Below are 24,793 nucleotides of genomic sequence, written 5' to 3'. Positions count from 1 at the left end.
AAATTCTCTTATCATTATTAATTAATAATAATCATTATTATTAATATTTAATAAAAACAATAACACATCCTTTGAGTTATTTTTACTCTTTTGAATTATTTTCATTACCTTGAAATCTTTTGAATTCCTCAGAATTTCCTGAAATCTCTGAATTCCTTCAATTTCTTCAATTTCCTGTATTTCTTCAGTTTCCTAAATTCCTTAAACTCCCTAAATGCTCCGAAATCCCTTAAATTGTCTTAATTCCCTAAGATCCTTGAACATTCAGAAACCCCAAATTCTTTGAATCCCATAAATATTAAATGTCAAGAAAATCCCTGGATTCCTCGAATTCGAAATTCCTAAAATACCGTGAGTTCCATAAGTCCCTGAAATTCTCTGAAATCCCTGAAATTCTTATTAATACCTTGATTAAAGTGCATATCGTTAATATACCGAATACCTTAAATATTCTAAATTTCCTCAATTCCATAAATGCTCTGAAATACCTGAAATTGTTTGGATTTCTTGAAATCTTTTAATTCTCTGACCTCATAATAATCTGTGAAATCATTCAGTTCTCTGAAAACCTTAATTGTTATGAAATCCTTCATTTCTCTTAATTCTCTGAAATCCCCGAAATCCGTTTAATTCCTCTAAATTATTGGCATTATTTTCAACTCCTTGAAATTCAGGAATTATCAGAACTCAGAAAATTACACAAATTCAAGGATTTCAAACAATTCCACGATTTCAGGGAATTTCAAGGACTTGAAAATGATGCGAGAAATGTATGGAAGATTTAAGTGAATTTGAATGAATTCAAAAAGATTTAAAGAGTTTAAAAACATTTTAAGCAATTCAAAAGAATGAAAAAGATTACGTAGAATTTAAAGAATTCTTTAATGTGAATTCAAAGTAACTCAAGTAAAATGAAAATAATTCAAAACAATATGATAAATTAGAGCTATTAATTTCAAACGTTTTTGCCGTTTTCTGCGTACGTGTAATGAAAACAAGGGACTAGCTAACAATCATCGCGCCAAAGTAGTAATTTCAAACGTACACTCCGGGAGAGTTTTTTTATTAACATGGAGGTATCATTTACTCCTATACTAGTTCTCGAATTCTCCATCCACTTCCCCTACTTCCATCCTCCAGTCATCACTTCCCCTTCCCCACTCACCTTTTTTTTCTAATTATCTGACCTACTTTCCATAATTTTCCTTCACGTCTCCCACCTTTCCTGGCCTAATTTCCCTCTTCTTTAATCCCTTCCTCCCCTTTTCCCCTACTTCTACTCCCTTTATTTCCCATTAATCCTTCCCCCTCACTCGTTTGCCGTCACTTCTCCATTCCGTATTTCTCTCACTTCTCCTACTACCCTACTACCATTTCCTCTTACTTCTCCTCCCGCCCCCTTATTTCTCCCCATTTCCCCCTAAGTTTCTTACTCCCCCTCTTCTCATTTTCCCTACTTTACCATCTCTAATTTCTTCTACTCCCCTCTCCTACTTTGCTTCCCATCATTTCCCTCATTTACCCTCCTTGAAAAAAGTAACTCCTTGAGAACTACCAACATAAAGTAAATCGTAAAAATGTATGACTTTGACACTGTAGTATAAAGAATAAAAAATCTCAAAGTATACAAAGAAATAGAAAAAATAGGCAAGTAAAGACATATCGAATAAAGAAAAGGACTTGTTTCTCGTTCTTTAGTTTCTCTGAAATGCAATTCGGCTTTAGGAGCTTTTGCTATATAAAAGCACTTTAGTTTCTCAGAAGCAAAAAAGGCTTCTTTCATAGTAAATAAAAGAAGGTTATAGTTCACATCATGAAAGCTAAGTAAAACAGTTTTCGGATATTGACGAGTTTTAAAAAAACTTCTCAATCGATCAAGCTGTTCTAGTTCATACTATCTCATTACTTTTTATTCAAGCGACGATAATATATAAATACAAAAGCTATCGAAAACTTGTTCAAAATTGATGTGGAGAGAAAATAGCCTTTACTAAGGTGGAATATTATATTTTATCGCGGAGTGAAATTGACCGAATTAGTCGCATGGTTTGAGGAGAGCGAAAAAACTGTGAGGGTTGACTTCCGAAAAAAGTAAAAAAAATCCGTAATGGGTTAATATCTTCTGTTCCCTTTTTTGATTTAACAATTCAAATGTTTCAAAATCCCAAAAAATTTCCCTATTGCTTCGAAAATTATGGCAATTTTTTTTATGTTTTTCGTACATTGTAAATTAAACAATTTTGTTTGATCAATTTAGAATTTGTTTGAAAATTCCCAAAAAACATGTTTTTCTTATTGAGTCCTATGCACACATTAATGAAAAATTTTAATATATCGAATTTAAATTTCTTCGGCTTAAATCAAAGAAACATACTGTTATTTTTTGTTCCGAACAAAAAAATTGAGTGATATTTCCAGCGTTCTAAAATTGTCAACTTTACTTTTTGGAGCGATTTTGTCAACTTGTTAAAACTAAGCTTTCAGCCCCAAAAAATGATGACTTATTAGGGGGTGGACTTATTGTTTATTGCATATATGGGCTAAAAAATGTGGTAAATTTTCAAATTAAAGAAAAAAAGATAAGAGGATATCACTGAACGAAAAAAACTATTGATTTAATAAAATATAACGGTGGTTTTACAAAAAGTTTTGCTGTGAAAACCAAAATTTGGTGAGATCATACAACAAATTTATTGCACAAATGCCAATGAAATTATTTTGTTCCACGAATAAAACATTTTCCTCCTGTTATTAAATCCATTTCCTCTCTTTAGGTTTTTATACATTTTAAAATTACCCGCGCTTCTTAATGTCCTTATGTTGACCAATCAGAATGTGGAATAAAACAAGGCCAGCGCCCCAAATCGTTCGCGTTGCTCAGTGTTGACTTCGTTCTTTTGGAGGACGCATAATGGAGTAACCGCGTCAAAGGTGCAAATGTAAAGATGCAAGTGAATAATAGTGTCTTTTTATAAAGACCGTCAAACTCATCTTTCTTTAATACTCTCAAGATATGTTTTTCATAAAGCAGTTTCAAATAACTGTGGCAAAAGAAGAATTTGTCGACAATTTCATTCTTAAACTATCTCATCCACAAATACTAACTTCTGCCTTTAGAAACAAAATGGCTTATTAATATAGTATTAATGAAAATTTCTCTTTTTAAAATAATTAATAATGTCCAGCTTACTCACCCTCACAAGCCAGAATGATATCCAATCTGGGAGTTATTGGTGCGCCAAAATTGGTTGCTGGGCAATCTGATAGAGACCCAGTTTGGCCCCAATCGACTTATCCAAATTAGGGTACTATATTAGACGGGAATATGCAACCGCCATATTTTGGTTCCTGCTGGACAGTTCGCGGGAGACAGTGCGATAAGCATGTCGTTTACTTAAATTAAAATTAAGTTTAGAATATAATAGAAATGGTCTGCTGTAGTGCTCCGTTTTGTAAAAATAGATGCGAGGATGGATTTAAACTTTACCGTTTTCCACTAGGAAAAAGAGAAAGACTGTCAATGCGATCATAAATTGTAGAGGCGACAAATGGAAACCGAATTCAAATTCAAGATTATGCGAAGTAATTACTTATATTTATGACTATAACAACCCCAGTAAACATGGTTACAAAACAGATCCGTGACTGTTCTAGAACACAAATGAACTTGTTCTAGAATAGGTTAGTAACATGTTATCGAACATGCGAGTAACTGTGTTATCCCTCATACGCTAGAACAATTATGTATCAGTTCTAGAACACTGACGTACGATCTGTGACATTTCTAGAACAATTGTAGAACGCTGTTACCAGTGTTATGTAACAATTCTGTAACAGGTCGAGAACGCTGTGGCAATCAATCTGCAACATTTCTAGAAAAATTCTAGAACTCAATTACAAATGTTGTATAACAAATCTTTAACAGGTCTAGAATGCTGTGACAACCGATCTGTAACATTTCTAGTACAATTCTAAAACTTTGGTACGATGCGTTGCAAAAAACCTAGGAGAGTTCTAGAACTGTTATTTATCAAATATGGAGTAGTGTTATGAACTCCTCAAAGCAATAGGATATCCCGGGATATTCAATTTGACCCCATTAATGTGCCGTGTTATTCCAGGGATAACACGACGGAATATCCTGCGAGGACGAAATTTTGATATCTCCATGGCTATATTTTCACCCGAGAACTTATCTTTGTTCCCAATTCGTTCTAGAACACACTTGTAACAGGCTTCTAGAACTTCGATATAATACTGTTATGAACACTTGTTATATACAATTCCATAGCAACTGTTACAGAACAGTGTTGTAACATAGTTCGAGAATAGTTCTGTCACAGTTTTTTCACAGTGTTCTAAAACACTGTTACCTTTTTGTTCTAGAACAGTTCTGTCACCATCTTGTGACAACTGTTATAGAACACAGTTCCATTTTTGAGCTGGATCAGTTACAGAACGTGTTTGCTGGGATATAATTGAAATATATGGGGTTTGAAGATTATGTTTATATGTAATTAACTTTACAGAATAAAGTAATGATAAAATTTGTTGCAGGAAATTTTTTAAAGCCCATTAACCTACTTAAATAAAAAAGACGTATGATGAAATATAAATAACTATCATAATAAACTCTTGGAAAAGAATTGTATTGATTTTTGACCTATAGTCTATAATTATTTTGTATATTTGTTACTATTTATTTAATAAATCATATGATTGTAATTTTAGCGCATGCCTATTTGTAAACTGAGTAAAATTTAGTTTACAATCATAATTTTTGCAAGAAGTATTTTTTGTCAAATGTGTGGATTAAAGAATCATTTAGTCTAATTTAAATATTCCATATATTATGTCACATGTCATTTCATTTATAATTTATGTTTTGATAACAATACTTTAGTATAATTTTAAATGGGGGAGTAGAGAAAATGGGAATAGATGAGGGGAATTAGGGGGAGGAACTGAGGAGTGGGAAAGTGAGGGGGGGTATGGGAGAGGGAGTTAGGGAAGGGTGCAATGAGGGGAATGCAATTATAGAAGGAGGTTTGAACAACCAATTACTTTTTTGTATAGGCTTGTGGCACTTACTTTAACTTATTTTTAAAGAAATCCTCTTTTTTCCTGCTTTCAAGAAACTTTACCTTCTTCTTCATTTTTTGTTTAAATGAGAACTGAATTAACAGAAGAATAAAATCCAAGTTTTTTCAATGAAAGTTCATTCTTTTTAATTGGAAAGTCTGCGATTATGTTTTTGGTTTAGGATTCATCTCCTTACGTTAAAAGTTCTACTATTTGGTTGAGAAGCTTATAATTTTTTTGTTAAATGAACTATCACGTTTAAAAGTCATCTTTTTAGATACAAAATCAACTACTTAGTTTAAAGTTGAACTACTTTCTTAAAAATCATTTTATTGCTCACAGTTTAATCTATTTTGTTGAAAATTCGTCCTTTTTGCTTGGAATATCAACTAAGTACATGTGTGAAAATTGAGCTACATACTTTGTTAAAAATTTATGCTTTTATAAAGATTTATCATTTTAGTTTAAGATTCATTTTATTGGTTGAAGATTTAACAATTTTTTTGAAAATTGGTTTATTTCGTTAGAAAAATAATTTTTTTAACCGAAAATTTAACTTTTGCATTTTTTTACTGAAAACTGATAGTTTCCATTTAAAAATTCGACTATTTGGTCAAATTCATGCATTTCGTTGAAAATGAATTTTTATGTATGAAAATTAATTTGTTGAACATTTTTGGTTGAAAATTCGTGTTTTTGAGTTGAAAGTTCAATTGTTTTGTTGAAAATTCAATTGCTTTTTTAAAAGTTCGTCTTTTTGGGTTAAGAATTCTATTATCTTAATAGAAAATTTAAAGATTTGTTTAAAAATTAATTTTTCAAACTGAAAATTAAACTGCTCCTTTTTGGATTGAAAAATAATAGTTTTTAGTTTAAAATTGAACTATTTAGTTGAAAATTAACTTTTCAGTGAAAAATTTGTATTATCTGGTTGAAAAATTATAATAATTTTTTTTTTTAGAAAATCCGACTTTTTGTTTTGAAAATTCAACAATTTGGTAGATATTTTTTTCTATTTTCACTGAAAAACCTTTCATGGTTAAAGACTCAACCAGTTGGTTAAAAGTTCATATTTTTTTAATTTAAATTCAACTGACTTTTATTTAAAATAAAAATTGTGTCGGTGTAATATCAACTATTATATTTTTTACTAAGAAATTCTTTTTTTTAATTTAAAATTAAAACTACTTCGTTGAAAGTTGAACTTCTTTGTTAAAAGTTCGTTATTTTTGTTGAAATTCTATTGTTCAATGGAAAATCTAACCATTTTATTTTTGGTTCAAAATTAATGTTTCTTTATTTGATAATTCAACTATTTGGTTGTAAATGCAACTGTTTATGTATTTGGCTGAAATTCAAATTTTTTATTAAAATCTCATAATTTTTGAAAATTCAACTTTTCTTAAAAATTTGTCTTTTTTATTAGAAAGTTTGTCCTTTTCGATTAAAAATTCATCTTTTTGATTAGAAAAATTGTCTAAATTGCTGTACTAATAAAAGAGTTTCAAATATTTATTTTATCGCTATTATCTGAACCAATTGTTACTTAATTAAATAAATTTTGTTTTATAAATTTAAAAAAACGGAATATTCAAGTCATAAATTGTTATGCTGCCTCAAATAAAAATACAATTCTTTATTTTAGTTATCGTCTGTCAATGAATGAAGTAATCTGCTGATATGTATCGATAGACAGCTCATATGCGGAATGAGAAGACAAAATGGAAAAATCAATTTAAAAAAATGAATTATGCATTATACATTTTTTTTAAATTACAAATAAAAATGTTTATGCATTAGAATCCGCGTATTTTTTACTTATGTGTTCGATATGTTATAAAAACATCTACATATTGATGATTATATTTGAATTTTCAGCTTTTTCTGGTGTTTTTGAGATACATCATTTGTGTAATTACTGAGAAGTTATCTCGAATAGATTTATCATATTTTACTAGCTTAATCCTTATATCATTTTCTTCTTTGAGATGTATTATTGATCCCTGTCCAGGTAACAAAATTTCCTCATGATGTGATAATTTTTTTAAATTGAATACATTATTATTCTACCCGTGTAGGAATTCGATCAGGGATCCGGCCGGGTCTCAGCCCGATAGCCCCGCTTTAAGCCGGGCGCTGGTCGGGGAATCCGGCCGGGATCCGGCTAAAAACGTCACGGTAAACTGGTCGGCTCCCGGCTTCAATACCGGCCAGGATCCGGTCGGGTAATCCGGCAAAAAAGCGGTTAAGACATGTTGCTTCAGGCGAGAAATTGGTAACTTGTTTTGTCTTTTAAAGCTCATCGTAAAGATTACGGTGAACTTTAAAAGTCAAATCAAGTGAACCAATTCTGGCAAGAAAATTGGAGTAGAATTTTATTCCCTGATGATAGAATCTCAAAGAAATTTGGAAGCCACGTGGTGATTTAAGGTTAGAAAGGAAGAAAGTAAAAACTGTATACACAAGACTATATTTTAATTAAAAATAATAATTATTCGTGTACTAAGTGGGGGATTCAAACTAATTACTGAAATAAGGTTGATTTTAACTACGAGTCTCGATTTTATTTGTGAACTTCGAAGAGACGACGCGACGTGAGTGCAAGGAGCATTTTCGTTCCAGGGGCGAAACTGAAAATTACTGAGTGTCTATGCAGACGACAGACACAGCAGGCGCTATATATGGCGGTAAATTTGAAATTGTACAGGCTAAACATTGTCTCAATATAGAGAAGTTTATAAAAATTGTATCATTTCTGTTGTTGCACGTAGCAGAATCGATAACAGTTTAATTTAAAATGTTAAATTATTCGAAAAAATTTAATAATTTTTTAAAATGAATTTAAAAAAGCTCATTTTTGTTTCACTGATCTAATAAATCTTTAAATTATAATTTTCAAATAATAATTCATCTAGCATCCATAATTACGTCTTTGATAATATCACGGCTCTTAAAAAATGTGTAATATAACCAGGGTTGGCCCGGCCAGTAAACGACCGGCCCCAGACTACGTGATTCGAGAAAAATGTAGTCCGACCGGCTCCCGCCCGGTTCCTGTCCATGAAACCCAGCCAGGGGTAACCTGGCCGGGATCCGACTAGAAACCTTATTGTATTAGGGCCAACCGGGGAAATTTCTACACGGGTACCTCTAATGTTTTTAAGTTAGAGCATTTGTCTAAATATTGAGAGATCATTTCGAATGCACTTATTATCTTTTCTCCACTTAATTCTCATCTTATTTTGTTTAGTGAAATGTATGTGTTTTATTGTTCCCTGGACAGAAAACAAAATTTCCTCACAATCTGATAATTTTTATTTTAAGATGAAGCATTTGTCATAATTATAGAGAAATCATCTCGAATTGATTTGTCATCTTTTATTAGCTTAATCCCCATATTATTATTTTCTTTAAGATGAATGTATTTTATTGATCCCTGGCCGAATAAAAAAGTTTCTTCATGATGTGATGTTTTTTTTTTAAATTTAATGAATTTTGCTTCTATTACTGAATTTTCTAAGATCCGACATTTGTCTAATTATTGATAAATCATCCCAAATAGATGTATCATCTTTTCTTGTGATAATTTCTGTTAGTACGTCATCTCGGAGAAAATAATTATGATAATTATTTTTTAAATTGAATCTATATAATGCACCTGTACAAGTTTATAATTTAGAGTACTAATTCAGCTGTAAATGCACAACCTCAGCATATACCATCTGATTACACAATGCATGTTGTATCACGAATGGAATATGTACATTTATACAAAGCATTGAGTATGGAAGCTTACACCCAGGTGTTTACATATTCAAAGATTTGATGAAATCCACGTATAGAGACTATAGGATGAAAATACTAATGTATTTTTGAACGTCGGATTTACCCTCTGAAACCCTTATAGGTTTTTTGTTACAACATCACCCTACTTTTTCCTCCACTTCACCCTTCATAGCATTTTTGTGACTTCGATGAGGAAAGGAAGAATTCATTTCCATAGGCTTTTAAAGCTTTAACGATTTATTGTGAAATCAAGCACCTGTTGTTTCTATTCAGAAGAAAACCGAATAATGACATTTTACTGACACTGTTAGAAAAATCTGTATTAAATTTCATACATATGTATATGACTTTTATTTTTCTATAACTGGTTTTGTGTATAACGAAAATCTGAGTGATTATCGGGAATGTGAATGAAATTTAATATACACGCTTCTTAATAGCGAATTCATATGCTTGAAATATTAATTTTAATATACATTGATATTTTTAATTTAATACTATTTTTAACAGTGTGATTTCAATTTTTTCACTTTTTACATAATCCCTTTTCCCCACCACTTTCCCTTCTTTTCCTCGTAAATTAAAAAATGTTCATAAGGTTCTTTTCATTTCTGACCTTTTTTCTGAAGTTTTTCAACCAGTTTTGATTCATTTCTCATTAGAGAACTATTCACTTTCAAAGAGATCCTCTCACATATTAAAGTAATGATAAAATTTGTTGCAGGAAATTTTGTAGAGGGATAAAGTTTTATTCAAACAACTTCACGCGTTTTAAAACACATGTATTGTCATGGAAAAACAAAAGAAAGTTTAACCGATATTTGTTTAAGCTTTATCCTGTAAAGTTAATTTTTGTTGCGGCGAATCTTTCATCGAAAATCGATGTAAAGTTTATCTTCTGTTTTTTCTATGCTTCAATGATACCGATTTCAAGAATTCACAAAAACTTGAAATATTTCACAATAATTTCAAACATTTCATAGATTCTAGAAATCTGAAAATATTGTAAAATATTTCAAAGATTTCACAAAATTACACAAATATTTCATATATTTTAAAGAATTCGTAAATATATAAAAATATTTCAAAAACAAATCACAAAAATTCAGAAGATTTTCAAAGATATAAGAAAGATTTCAAGGGTTTCACAAAAATGTCAAAGATTTCAAAAGATTCCAAGAAAATTTGAAAAAATTCTGAAAATTTTCGAAGGATTTGATAAATATGTCAATAATTTCAAACGATTTCAGGAGCATTTAAAATATTTTACATATTTCATAGCTCCCAAACTATTTCGGATTTCACAAAAATTAAAAAAAAAACATTAAGAAGGTTTCAAAGATTTCACAGCTTTCAAATATTTCCAAATATTGTAAAAGATTTCACAGGTTTTAACGATCTCGAAATATTGTAAAAGATTTCAAAGATTTCACGAAAGTTTTTAAAATTTCTGAAGGATTTGATACAAATTTCCAAATATTCAAAAGATATAAAATATTAAACACATTTTTAAGATTTTGAAATATTATAAAAGATTTTAAAGATTTCAAAGAGATCAGAAAGTTTTCAAAAGTTTCACTAGCATTTCATAAATATTTCAAATAATATAAAAGTTTTCAAAAATCTCAAAATATTTTTAAAAAATTTCAAAAGATTTTAAAAATGTAACCAAATCTTCAAAGATTTCCAAAAATATTACGACGCTTACGAATATTTCACAAATTTCAAAGATTTAAAAAATTTAAAGGGTTCAGAAAGTTTTCAAGAATTTCACAAAAATTACTAAGATTTCATAAAAATGTAAAAGAATCCACAGAGATTTCAAAAGATTTTACAAAGATTACACAAATATTTCTAAAAAGATCAAAATTATTTCAAATACTATTTTACAGATATGAAAGGACTCAAAATACTGTAAAATATTTCCGAAAGATGTTACAAAAATGTCACAAATATTTCAAAAATATTTCAAAAATTTCATACCAAATTAAAAAGATATCACAGATATTTCAGAATAATTTAAAAGATTTTACAACAATTTCACAAATATTGCAAATCTTTCAAAAGGTATCAACGATTTCAAAAGATTACACAGCATATTTTTAAAAGAGATTAGAAAGATTTCAAAGATTTCACAAAATTTTAAAAAGATATTAGAAAGATTACAATGATTTCACAGAATTTAATGTATCAACAGATTGTAAATATCTCAAAGATTTCACAAAATATTTTTAAAAGATATTAAAAAGATTTCAAAAATTTCACAGATTTAAACTTCTCAACAGATTTCAAAGGATAATATGCAAAAAGGTAACGTTTATGAGGACCATAAAAAGTATACTTAATTTAAAGCTCACTTTTATGTTACTGGGTTTTACTGGAATTCGCTGTGGTTTGTTGGATATAAAAAGTTTTTAATAATAAATAAATGCACAAAATTCTCTTTTTATATCTAATTTTGTATGAAATATTATTATAATAAGCTTTCAAAAAAATATCAAAGAAACTTCGTTCTGCAACATTTATCTTTGAAAAGCTTTAATAAAACTGATGTGAAAATCGTTAAAGGCGGGATAAGCTTTTCGATATACTGTCACATTATCAGTATATCGAATCTTTATCCTCATAAAATTGTATCTTTACTTTTTCATCTTTTAGGAAAAACCCTTTTTTATGATAGATTAATGTATGTAACTCAAGATTCAAGATAAGGAATGTAAAATAAATATCGTGAGATGATTTAAAGTTATTTGAAAAATTAAGAGTTGACAACTGCCGGCGATGTTTGTTATTTTCCTCCTCTTTTTTTAGCACACATCACAGTATACTTATTTTTTTCCCTATATTTTGCTTCATTACTTTCACCTTTACTCCATTTTCTTCAATCCTCTCTTACTTAATTCTTATTCTCTTTAAGATCCTCATCCTATTTACTACTACCTCTACGTTCTCTTATTTTTTGCATGTGCCCTCTAATACTCTTTTTATTTCTCCCATCAATATTTCCATCTCTTCGTTTACACTTTCCTTTCCCACTTTTATGTTCTTTACCTTTGCTTTATATATTTTTTAATTGACCAATCCCTACTTCATAATTTTTTTTCTCTATCAATTCAGTATCTTGTCTTTAGCTTTTCTTACTTATTATCCTTCTCATTTTTTCGAATTAAAATCTACAATTACAAGCTCAATTATTTATTTATTTTTTCCTCTATTTCTCTGACCTATTCTGTTTCCTTCAGCATTTCTTCCTTTACATACGCCCTACTATCTTCCACCTCGCTCCTGCCATAATTACCTGTTGTGTTATTAATCCTTCTTTTTCTTATTTCATCTCTTTTCTATATTTCCCTGTTATATATTCTCACCTTATTCCCATTACAATGGCTTTTCCTTTTTCATTTCCCCTCTTTGCTTTCAAAAACCTGCTACTTGCAACCTCTTAATAGCCTTCCTATTACTCTTTTATCTGACTTTTTATTTGCTATATTTCGGTTGCATACCGATAATCCTATTGTTTCTTATATTCCTCTCTTCGGTTCCTTCCTCTCCTAGTGGAATTACTTTTACTAACTCTTCCCTTTCTTCGTCCCAATACCACGTTCTTTTTCCCGGTTTTCTTTTCTCTTCAGCTATTTTCCTTCACTTATACTTATTTCTTTCTTTCGAAGTCAAATCTTTTATTTTCTCCCAGATTCCATATAACGCTCTTTTCTTTGTCATTACTTCCCTGAGATCCCTCTTATCCTTTCTTTTCTTTAGTTTGGTCTCTTCCATTTTTAGCACCCCTTCCACTTCTTCTTTCAGTTCCTTTCCCTCATATCTTAGACCCTTTATCACTATATTTCCCCCAACTCTCTCTCTCTCTGTTTTCTTTGTATTCTTTTATCTATTCTCCTCAACCTTTCCTTATCATTCCCACTCTTTCCATCCCCAAACTTCCGGTCAGATATTTATATATTCACTATTCTACGTTCCAAATCCTCTACTTCTGTATCTATTTTTTTCAAATTTTCCCTTACTTCTTCCCATTTCCTCATCTCATTTCTAAGTTCCTGAATTTCCTTATTAATTTGTTGTTTTATTTTCTGTACACTTGCGTCCTGCAGTTTATTCCCTTATTGCTATTACCTTACTTTTTACCATCTCTTTCCTTCCTTCGCCCCAGTCCCACCATATACCTTCGTATCTGTATTCTCCCATACCTAACCACTTTAATCTTATACCCTTTATCACTATATTTCTTCTTTTTTCTCACTTTTCTTTCTGCTCTTCTCTCTATTTTTCTCAACCTCATGAATTCTTCTTGAATTCTTATTTCATCATCAATTTTCTAAGTTCGACAATTTCCTTCCTAATTTAGGTTTGTATTTCCTATCCTCTTTCGTTCTGCCTTTTTCTCCTCTATTACTATTATATCACTTTTTACTAACTCTTCCCTTTCTTCGTACCAATTCTGCCATATACATTCCATTTTTACTCTCTTATATTTAACCCACATTCTTTTCCCTTGTTTCATTCCCCTTCCATTATTTTATTCAACTTATACTTATTCCTTTTCTACCTTGTCGAATGCTGTGTTCCCTATTTGCTTCCATATGACGCTCTTTTCTTTATCATAACTTCCCTCATATCCTCCCTTTTCTTTAGTTTCACCGGTGCCATTTACTTTTCCCTTCCCCCTTCTTTTCATACACTTCTCACGTCCTCTAGCTCTAACCTCATATCTGTCCTTTTTAGCACTTCTTCCACTTCTTGCAGTTCAAACCCCTTCAATCTTAGACCCTTTATCATTAAATTTCTTCTTCTTTCTTCTCTCTTTTCTTGCTGTTCTTCTCTATATTTTTGTCAACCTCTGCTAATCCTCATTCCCACTGTCCGTAGCTCCAAACTACTGTTTTTTTCGATCTTTGTATTTATGCTTTCCAACTTTTGTTCCTTTTTACTACTCTTCCTGCTATAATAGTCTTTGTTCTAGTGCATCCTTTTTTCATTTTTCCCTGACTCTTTTTCATTTCCTCATTTCTTTTCTGATTTCGACCATTTCTTTCCTAATTAAGGTTTTTCTTTCCAATCTTCTTGCGTTCTGCTCTTTTTTCCTTTAATTATATTACACCACTTTTTACAAACTCTTCCCTTTCTTCGTCCCAATCCTACCATATACCTTCTATCTCGATTTTTCCATACTTAAACGATGTTCTTCTTTCCTTTCTTTCATTCCTCTCTCTCTCTCTCTCTCTCCATTTTATTCAGCTTATACTTATTATTTCTTCCCATTTTGAATTCTTTATTCTCTCCTGGCCTGCATATAAAACCCTTTTCTTTATCATCACTCCCTCTTACCTTTCCTTTTCTAAAGTTTTACCAGCGCCATTTGCGCTCCTTTTCCCCGTTCTTTTCATACACTTCTCACTTCCTCTATCTCTCCCTTCGTATTTATCCTGTTTATCACTTCTTCCACTCCTTCTTTCAGTTTCTTATCCTTTAATCTTATATACTTTATCACTATATTTTTTCTTCTTTTCTCTCTCTCTCTCTTTTCTTTCCGTTCTTTCCTCAATTTTTCTCAACTTTTCCTATCCTCATTTCCACTCTCCTCACATACAAACTCCAATTTGAGTTTTCTATCCTCTATCCTACTTTCCAACTCTTCTTCTTTTGTTACTAGGCTGTTTCTACTATTCTAGTTTTCTTTTTAAATTCTGTATCCTTTTTTTTAAAATTTTGTTCCTGAATTTTTCAGGGTTGCCGTTTTAATGCTAACTCTAAAGCTAACCACTTTTCTATTTGAATTATTAAAAAGGGAACTGAAAATTCAGGCACTTAAGATGAATGTTCAATTTTAAACTTTTTAAATTAAAGTTTAAATGTTTAAAAGTTTTTAAATTTAAAAATGTTGTATTTTCTGTATTCAAATAAATCCGTGCTATTATTTTCAATGCTCTAAATTCAAAAATAAATAAATAAATTTTACAATTTTAAACTTAATAGTATTTTAATCAAATTTAAGCTAGAAACATTAGAGCTTAAAAGATTAAATTTTTTAAACTGAACAATTTTCGCATTAGAAGTTCAATTATTTTTGTTTTAAAGAGTTCAGATATCTTAAAAAACTTTAAAATATTATTTAAAAACCTTGAAAAATCTGCATAATATTTCAAATTGTTCCAAATTAAAAATATTTTTCAAAGAAATATCATTTTCAGTTTTCTCAGCAACCTTAAGAAAATGTTTTATTCTTTCATTTCAAGTTTTGAATTCATTTTGAATCTAACATTGAACCCTGTAAATTCTTACATTTTGAACGGATATAGAATCGTCTTAAGAAATCAATTATTGTTCACTTTTTGATACTTAAAGTGAAGTTCGGTTTTTGAAACAATTATTTAATTTATATTTACAGCTGACCAAGTAAAAAAAATTACAAAAAATGTTCAATTTCAAACGCTTTTAATTTTCAATTGTTTAATTTGTCCAAAACAGCATTTTAAAATTCTTTAAATTAAAAATGTACACTTAAAAATAAAAATCTACAATGAAAAATCTGTTAAGTTAAAGGTTTTTGAATTACGCATTATAAACTGAGTGATATTATAATTAACTCTCTCAGCCTAGACTTCAATATCTTTGGTTTTAATTAACGTATCAGGATTTTTTTTTAATTATAGCTGAAAGTCTCACAAAAATGAATACTGTAAACTTACTAAGATAAATTCAACATATTACTATAAATGTTTTAATAAAACTAAAACAACTATATAGCAAGCTGAAAATATTATACGGGTATATTATACCCAGTAGAGGCTGAGAGGGTTAAAGAAGATACAAATTCAACTAATTATTTCAAAAATGGTTAAAATCGAAATTTGACAGATTTTTCTTCAAAAATTTGTAAAATTACCTGTCAAAAAATAAATTTCCTGTCATTTCCCGATCCAGTGGCCATCCCGTTTTTCTCATTTCCTCATCTCATTTCAAAGTTCGGTCATTTCCCTCCTAATTTTTTGTTCTTGGCCGATACGTTTGTAGCTGTGAGGTATAAATATTTTAACTATATAAAAATAAGGGGATTACATTTTTTTTTAATTATTATATTTGAAAATTGAAATAGTGTAGCTAACAATTCCTGCAGATATTATCCACCCGTGAAATCCGCTTTCATAATTTTCTGTTAATCCCATAAGCTTCTTTAGTGTTATCACAGTCTTTCAATTATTAATATTATAATCCGTTCTTATCCTGCGCTTGACTACAAGAACGTTTATTCTCTAAGGACAAAAGCTGTAAACATAGAGGTGAATATATGAAATCTCTTTACTCAAATTTTCGGTACAAAGCACCTACAATATGTACCGAAAAGTCTATCTCCATTGTAGATCGCCTGCTGCTTTGCCGTAACTCTAGTGAAACTTGTCAAGGCGGAATTGCGGAACAATGATGTAGGAACGCTTTCCCATAGTTGCACGCTAGAATAATTACAACCCTGTAATTTAATGACGTCAAATTGTTTTCTAGACTCTGCCAGTTAAAGTTAAAAAAAGGCACACGTTAAACGGCCTTTGGACTGGCTTGGTAAATTGTTTCTCGTATAACCCGATTTATTTCACACAGAGTATTTGTTAATAGAGCCACCCAGGAAAAAACCGATTGATTAGAAATTTATTTGAATCGAACAATTTAAGAATGCCGATTTACATTATTTCAATCGGGCACCGATTTAGGCAATTCTTGTTGAATTATTTTTCAGTTTTTTTTTTTAATCGGAACATTTATCATTCAACGAGATTTATCTGAATCGGTGGTGGCCGATTGAAATAATGTGAATTGGCATTCTGAAATTCTCTGATACAATTAAATTTTCATTCAATCGATTATTTTTTTCTGGAGAGTCAAAATTTGTCATTTAAAATTTATAATATTCAAAACTGAACAATTTATAATTAACCATTTATAATAAGTAGCATTTATAATAAATAAAAAGAATCCAAAATGCTCTAAAAATAAGGTCCATTTTTAACTAAAAATTAAATAGTTAAAATTTCAGTTAAAATAAAATTAAAACCCAAAAAAAAATTCAACAAAATAGTTAAATTTTCCACCAAACGAAAAATATTTTAATTTAAAATCAAAACCATTGGCTTTCAACAACAATAGACAAATTTTCAATAAAATGAAGTTGAATCTTCACCCAAAACAAATTAATTTTTAACAAAAGAAGATGACATTTCTACCAAAAGAGATGAATTTTAAAACTGAACAGAATTTTTTAAAAACAAAGTATACCAATTTTTTAAATATGCCAATTTTAAATGAAATAAAAATTTATCTCAATTACTTTCGAAAAAATGGATCAAAATGTATATTTTAAATTACCCTGATACAAAAGGTGAGAAAATTACGATTTTTGTAGAGAAAAGTCGAATTTTCATACAGGAAGAATGACTTTTAACAAAACTGTTGAATAATTAACATAACAGTTAAATTTTTAACCATAAATAAAATAATTTTTAACCAAATAGTTTAATTTTCAACCAAAAGAGATGAATTCTACCAGAAAATAGAAGAAAACATAATAGTCGATATTTTAACCACGAAAAGATTTTCATTTTAAATCAAAGACAATTAAATTTTCAACTAAAAAAGATTACTTCTTATTAAAAAAATGCAATAGTAGACTTTTCAATGAAAAAAAATTTATTTGCATTCAAAAGTAGTTTTATCAGGCTAGAAAACTGGAAACTTTGCTCAGAACATAAAGTCAGTTTTCCAATGTACACTATTTTATTTCTGTCTACACGCTTTTAAATCTGGACTTTAGACTTTAGAAAATATAATGGAAAATTAGTAATGTTCGCAACTTTTAATGAATAGAAAAGAATTCTTAAATGGTTTAGTTTAAGTACGAAATTCTTAGAAATTATAAAAAAAGTAATAGAACAATGAACTTTGGACAGCACACTCTTACATCCACATTCAAATTAAAAAACTAAAACAAAAAAAATAGGAAAGGAAAAGAAGGCAACCTCGAAATTCCCTTACTCATTATGTTGTGTGTCTGTTTTTTTAAATTCTAATTTTAAAAAATTAGTCACAGTGGTGGACTTTCACTTGTACAAAAAAGCATTTCGTAGCCTATATCTAGACATAGCATTAAAAAATTGTTATGTTATATATTTTGGACTATTTTTGAATTTAGGCATTTGGAAATTAGAGGAATTCCGAAGGTCAGGTGGGTTCCCGTGAGATAAAAGGGGTCCCGAGGATAAGTGAAATCTTGTGGTTTAAGTTGGGTCCCATAAAAAAGTGGGGTACCGAGACATAGGTTAAGTTCCATGGGATATGAGAGGTTCAACGAATAAGGTGAACAATAACCCGACCGAAACATTAAAAAAGAATGTAAATTTTGATTAATTCTTAACTAAATTTCTAAAATTTTTATTTTATCTTTTTACATTTCAGGAGAGAGCTGATGCCGGGGGTGGTCAGGGACGGTTTCGAGTAGTCGGTCTCACTCTCCTAATAGCCCTGGTAGAAGCGACAAGAGCCTCAGGTACTGGTACCTGCGGTTTAGCGGAATTAACTTGTCGAGATGGGCACTGCGTTCCAGGAGATGCCTACTGCAACGGCATAGATGACTGTGGAGATGGAAGCGACGAACCCGCTCTCTGCACTCCCTGCAATCGGACATACCACGGTCGCATTGGGAGAACTTACAAGCTGGAGCTCACGCGTCCTGCCGAGGGACGTCTTCCTTTCTTGTGCCACTTGACGTTCACCGCCGGGGGTCAGGGTCTCGGGGAATTTGTCCAACTTCTTTGGGATGCCTTCAGCATAGGTCGGCTTGACCCCGACGGCACAACTCTTTCCACTAACTGTCCTGAAGGATATATGCAGCTTCTAGAACTTGGAAAGGCTCTTGCTGATAGTTCCTGGTGCGGACCTGGTGAAGGAAGAGCCACCTACTATAGCGAAGCGAGTACAGTCACCGCATCAATTCGTCTCTTCCACGCTCCATCTATCGTTCCATTTGAATTCCGACTTCGATATCGCTTTGTCTCCCGCGAAGAAGCAGTCGCACGTTTGGGAAAACCGGAATTCCCAATCGAAAGGGGTTCTCCAGTGCCAGGTATTTTGGATAATATGAAGTCATTTGGCGGAAGTCTTTAAGACGTCCTAAGGACGCCTTTAGGATGCTTCCTGCTGACTGAGTAGAGATATGTTTATTTGTAACACATAAGATCAGTTTACCGATATAAGTGGCTCCATCTATAATACAAATCAAGATAGTTTACTATGAAGAACAACTTGCTAGTTTAAGCTGAAGAACGCCTGCATCCTGATGCTCTATTGGATCTGTTAGATTCCAAAACTCCTGAAACCCTTTCTCGAATAAAGAAGTGCTTGATTCCAATATGTTTGGGCCTAGGATGAAACTCTAGAATTTTTGCTAGTCTCACAGCTGCCTAATTGTCCACAAGTAGGATTGAAAGTTCTTTCAATTTAATTATTTCTCCCTACAATCTGTTTAACCAGATGATCTCCTTAGATACTTAATTTGCTGCTACTATTTCAGCGTCTATTGTTGACGTTGTAACCATTGCTTGTTTCTGACTTAGCTTACTATTTATGCTCTTCTTTAAATCAAAGCGATAGGTTACACCTAAATAAAGTGTTCTTGCTATATAATGAAACTCTCTTTTCTGTCTGCTTACATCCTTAGTATTAAGATTTTTAAGCGAGCTACATCTACAAGTACATCAGTGTCCCAACAACTTGTCCATAGGAAAGTTATGCTCCTTTGTCATCCAAAAAGTTAACTCGTTAAAGAATCATCTTTGAGCATGCTTTCCGAATAATCTTATTGCTTACATCTTCTTGTTTTTTAATTTTTAGTGTAGTTTTGTAGTAACCTTAAACTCTTATTTTATTTCTCCAAGAAAAAGTTCCAGATCATTAGAGCCAGTAAACGGTTTGTTGTAATTCACTAAATCCATCTTCATACCCAGTTTTAATAACACTTAATAGAAAAAAACCTCGTTCTTCCCGACCACAAAATTTACTCGTGCTTTTCTAGGCACTTTTTAAACACAAGAGAAACTGCGCTTGGTCCCATAACATACTGTGGCTAACCTAATGTAACTACCCTCCACTAAACGTCCAAAAGATGTTGGAATTTCCAAGAGATGCTAAGCTGATTTCTGCTTTGTTTACCACACAAGACCAAAGTGACCCCGAAATATGATTGGTTCTATTTGTAATATTTAACATACGCTAACCTATTTTCTGTAGCGATTTTCAAACAAAACCTAAACGAATCTGAAGACCGATGGATTTTATTTCAAATTTCTAAAGGACGCTGATCTGGTTGCCGTTGTAATTTCCAAAATAAAACCAATCGATCTTGGAATCCAATGGATTCTATTTGGATATCCAAATAAAGCTTCACCGACAGTGTACTTAATAAGTCTCTTCTGCGGTTGGGATCTATTTGGACATTCCAACATTGTAACCCCCTTTGATTTTCAAACATGATCTGAATCGGATTCTGTTTGGTTTATAATTAAGTTGTGAGATGCAAGTGATGCACATTGTATATCAGGACTAATTTGGTGGAGTTACTATGGCGAAATCATTACAACCTCCCGTTTTAAATTCATTTTAGCCCTGAAAATTTTTTTTACATTTTGGTATACTATTTCAGAATCGTTAGCATCATCTAATTCTAATATCGATGGCATTTGGCAAACATACCTTACAACTGGTTAAGGATTTATATTTTCTATACCACTTTTTACGCACAAAGGATTGATACATACAAGGTTCTTCAAATCGTTTTTTATTAACTATTAAGGTTCGCATTCACAAATTACAGCAAAACATTCTATTTTTTGGAATAGGGATTAGATGTGAAATAAAAAATCATCCGATTCTAGAAGGAAAATGTTTAATTTAATGCAGAAATTTTTGATAACAATTGATATTCCTGATTTTGCATCATCATATCCATGAACGGTTAAGATTAAAATGCTTTTAGAGCATTAGCTAATGATAATGTTTTTCTTTGATAATGTTCTCCTTTTACGAGAATAAAATAATCGTTATTGTCTGTTTTTTAAATAATTGGGAAGTGACTTTCCTATTCTTTATTCAGTCTGATGCCTAAAAACTTTTGAGTTTGACCAAATTGAACTGTTTGGCACGCTCGTTCGATGAATTTGTTTCACCAAAATGTTGCGCTGCTGCATTGCCGTGACTTTCTTCAATAATTGCTTCTTTTCTCAATTCCTCAGTGGGCGTGGTACAAATGTAAAAATTGTTATTTCTTGTTTAAAGATTTTAGAAATTGTGATCAGTTCATTCATCTGAATTTTTTCAAGATTTGTAATCGCTGAGTTCCAAAAAATGAAGGCTTACTGTCGTTAACTTTTGTTGACTATTTCGTTGATCTGCTTCATTTAATTATGACCACCATTTTACTTCATCGTAATTTGGAAATTGTATTGAGTTTTGCGTTTTTGTGTTCAGACTTTTGATCATTATAAAACAAAGTTTTTAAAAAATCTGTTTTCCATTTGGTTCAATTTTTTAAACTATTTAAAAACCATTTATGATATTTCTTTATTACATCAAAATTGGAAGATTCACTTTGTTTATTTTTTGGTAAATATATTATTTTGGGATTTAGAGTATTTGGGGTTATGCTTTACTCCGTGTTTTGTGATTATGTGACCTGAATATTCAAATGCAGGTCTCAAGATCAAAATATTCTAACAGAATCCAACAGAACCAAACATACTTATAAAAATTCTTACGAATCAATAAGGATCCATTACAAATTTTGTGAAGGGTTTTATTTAACACACTTTTTAATTCCAATACCAGGAACATACTGCTCGAGAGATTTCTACGAGTGCCACCAGAAAAAATGTCGAGTCCAGAGTCCAAATTATCCGGGAGAGTATCCAAGAAACACGAGTTGCCTGATAACCCTGCGACAAAAGTTTGTTCCTACTTGCAAACATGCTATGATCTCCGTCAAGGCAAGTTCCACGAGCCTTGCAGGTTTGGCGACGAGCAACTCAACTCTCAGTGTCTGGCAAGATTGTCCGATGGACCGAGATCGTCTAATTTTCCGAGATGGCTCTCACCTGGAAGATCCTGTGTTACTTGTATACTGTGGAGGTCCCTTGCCGAAAGTTACTGCGAGGGGGTCGACAATGCTGGTGGAATTTAGGAGCTCTCCGTTAGCGATTCCTCTGGGGGCGTCCAGCCTTCGACTCGAGATGGACATTCAAGTCATCTATGTGGATTCGGATGGAATGGATTTTGCGCAAGGAACCCAGGGTTGTTATTTTTTCGTTAATGGAACCTCGAAAAGAAATGGGATACTGAGAGCTCCACTGCACGCTTTGCCTCCTACCTCAAGCTGTACTTGGAATATCAAAGGTGCGATTGGAGATCGGGTTTGGATTTATTTTTCCTCCTACTCCCAGAGAGATCTGACTAATAATCCAGATAATAACTCGAGTGTACAAATCGAACCAACGTGTACAGTAAAGATGACTTTTTGGGACGGAGCTCCCTCTACGGGTATTCCAATGGCTGTGCTGTGCGATGATGTTCCTAGGATTTGCGCTCATGCAGCTCTGAGAAATGCTACTAGAACGACAAGACCCTGTACTGATGAAGAAAGCTATTTGACGATAGCACCTAGTCTTCTCTTAAGAATGGAAACGAATCCAGGGACCATTCTTCACACTGTTAACTTTCAAGTAAGTAAATTGGAATGAATTGAGAAAGTTTAATCAGGGATTAAGGTGTCTTAAATTTCGAACCACACACAAATCTATCGATAACAGAGACTTCACAGAACACAATGCTAAAAAACAGCGGACATTTTAGGCCCTGAGTTTGCTTGTATAGAGCACTTCCTTGTATCATTTTTGACTCTCCTATTCCAGGCCCGGTACGAATTCATTTCAACCCTGCAAGGCGGAGAGCCCTGGGGCGATGGGCCCTGCAGTAGGATCTGGCGAAAAGTCCAAAGCGGAGAGGTGACTTCGCCACGCGATGTCAGACTCTTTGGCCGAGGAGGTTCTTCCAAGCTGGACTGCAGGTACAGAATCGAAGCTGGACCTGGAGAAAGAGTGAGACTGACACTCCACAACGTCAGCCTTGGGGAGTCAACTTTCTGCACCAGTGAACCTGACCCCCATTCGGGGAGACCGAGATGTGTTCAAGAAGTTGGCAACCGAGAAGCCCGACTGACCCTCTACGAAGCCCCCTGGCGTGACGTCAGGCTTCCCAGAGCCTGTCTCTGTGATAACACCTCCAATCTTCCACTCGTCCACATCTCCGCAGGAAGAGCTCTGGAAGTCACCTTCTTTGTTGATCAGCAAGCACCTTACGAAGACTTTCAGTCCCTCTTCTTCTACGCTAGCTTTGAACTCTTACGAGCGCCAGACTGTCCTAGAAAGCAGAGAGTTCGTGGAGAAGGTATCTCCTTTTTTCAAACCAGCTTCTGATCCCTGGTTTGAATTTTTAATGAACTTCGACTTTACATTTATGTGTTTCAGGCGGTGAGTTACGGTTCATCTCACCTCCACTTTCTCGCCCTGATATTTATTGCGAAGGTCTTCCTTGGTTGGTGGAAGCGAGAGAAAACAGATCCCTCTTTGTTTTAACCTGGGGTTGGTTGCTACCTCTTGAGCCACCTCCTGTAATAGAATCTGTCGAGAGTGTCAAATGTCCGACCACAAACCGAGTGCTCCTCTACTCTGGTTGGCCACCGAAGCTTCTCAAAGTCGTCTGTCCCGCAGAACCCGGATCAAAAGACTTTACAGTGCAAGTCTTCTCCGAGGAGTGGCTAGGCAGAGCCGAAGGTAAATTATGTTTGAACCTAAAAAGAAGGTTCTTTTCTGTTTTTACTTTGTCACGTTTGTCACACTGCTAGCAATCAAATGGGCTCTGCCCACAAAATACTCTTTTTATTTAATTAAGCTAACAACTAAAACATTTATCAGGTAAATGGCCAGGACCACCTAGGTCACCTGCCCTGCTCGTGGAATTCATCGCTCGAGAGCCAGGACAAGCTGCAGCGTCCTGGCTCGAGATTTCTAAAAGCAGGTCAGCTCTCAGGAGGCAATTACGTCTTCCAGAAAGAGGTATTGAGAACGAGACTAGTCTCTACGGAGATTGTATTCACAAGTGTCCTGAATTGGGAGCTTGCATTGCTCCTAGCTTGTGGTGTGATGGAAGAGTTCACTGCCCTTCGGGTCATGATGAAGCAAACTGTGGAAGTGGTGCTAGACTCTTGGGATTATTACCTTCGGCGATGTGGATGGTGGTCGCTGGAGTTGCTGGAATTGTCTCTGCCTTTGCGTGCCTACTCGCCATCCTGATGAGCAGGTATTTCACACTTTCAAGATTTAAATTAATTTTTAATTTAGCTACAGCAATGTGTCATTTGCTTGTTTTTTTCTTGGTCTATAACCAACAGGTCCTACAATGTATCAATTTTCGGATTGCACATTTTCTATATGTGAACCCTTCCATTTATAAGATGCAAAAAAAAACATTTTTTCAATTGTTTCGATAAATGGCTTCACAGGTCAAAATAATCTACAAACAAGGGAAATAAGGGGACTTCACAAAACGAAACGAATGAATTTTAAATAAAATCAATGTGGGTATTAAATTCAAGGCTGAGGATTTTCATATATCCAGCGGTATACAGTCTTACAAAATGATTGGGCAAACTGGAAACGAGATTACATGATGTGTAGTGGTGGAAAATATTTTCACGAATGATGCCATTATACTTACTATATACGAGGGTAGTTCAATAAGTCCTTAGAATGAAGTATAAAAACAATTTTTTTTGGGTAAATTTTTTTTTATTTTTCAACATAATCTCCTTGGAGCT

At 32.5% G+C, this 24,793-nt stretch overlaps 1 protein-coding gene across 1 annotated transcript in view; it reads left to right on the top strand.

Annotated features, from left to right (window-relative positions):
- Positions 1-24,793, top strand: part of LOC117171910 — a 42,479-nt gene that overhangs the window by 8,687 nt on the left and 8,999 nt on the right. Inside the window, exons 2-6 of the mRNA XM_033359564.1 lie at positions 18,328-18,994; positions 21,751-22,640; positions 22,830-23,364; positions 23,445-23,750; positions 23,892-24,276. Of these exons, the coding sequence (XP_033215455.1) occupies positions 18,328-18,994; positions 21,751-22,640; positions 22,830-23,364; positions 23,445-23,750; positions 23,892-24,276 (2,783 nt within the window). The remainder of the gene's footprint in view (positions 1-18,327; positions 18,995-21,750; positions 22,641-22,829; positions 23,365-23,444; positions 23,751-23,891; positions 24,277-24,793) is intronic.

Source organism: Belonocnema kinseyi, chromosome 4, assembly GCF_010883055.1.
Source record: "Belonocnema kinseyi isolate 2016_QV_RU_SX_M_011 chromosome 4, B_treatae_v1, whole genome shotgun sequence".
Taxonomy (NCBI): domain Eukaryota; kingdom Metazoa; phylum Arthropoda; class Insecta; order Hymenoptera; family Cynipidae; genus Belonocnema; species Belonocnema kinseyi.
Note: the sequence above shows the minus strand (reverse complement) of the source record. Positions and strands in the feature narration are given on the sequence as shown.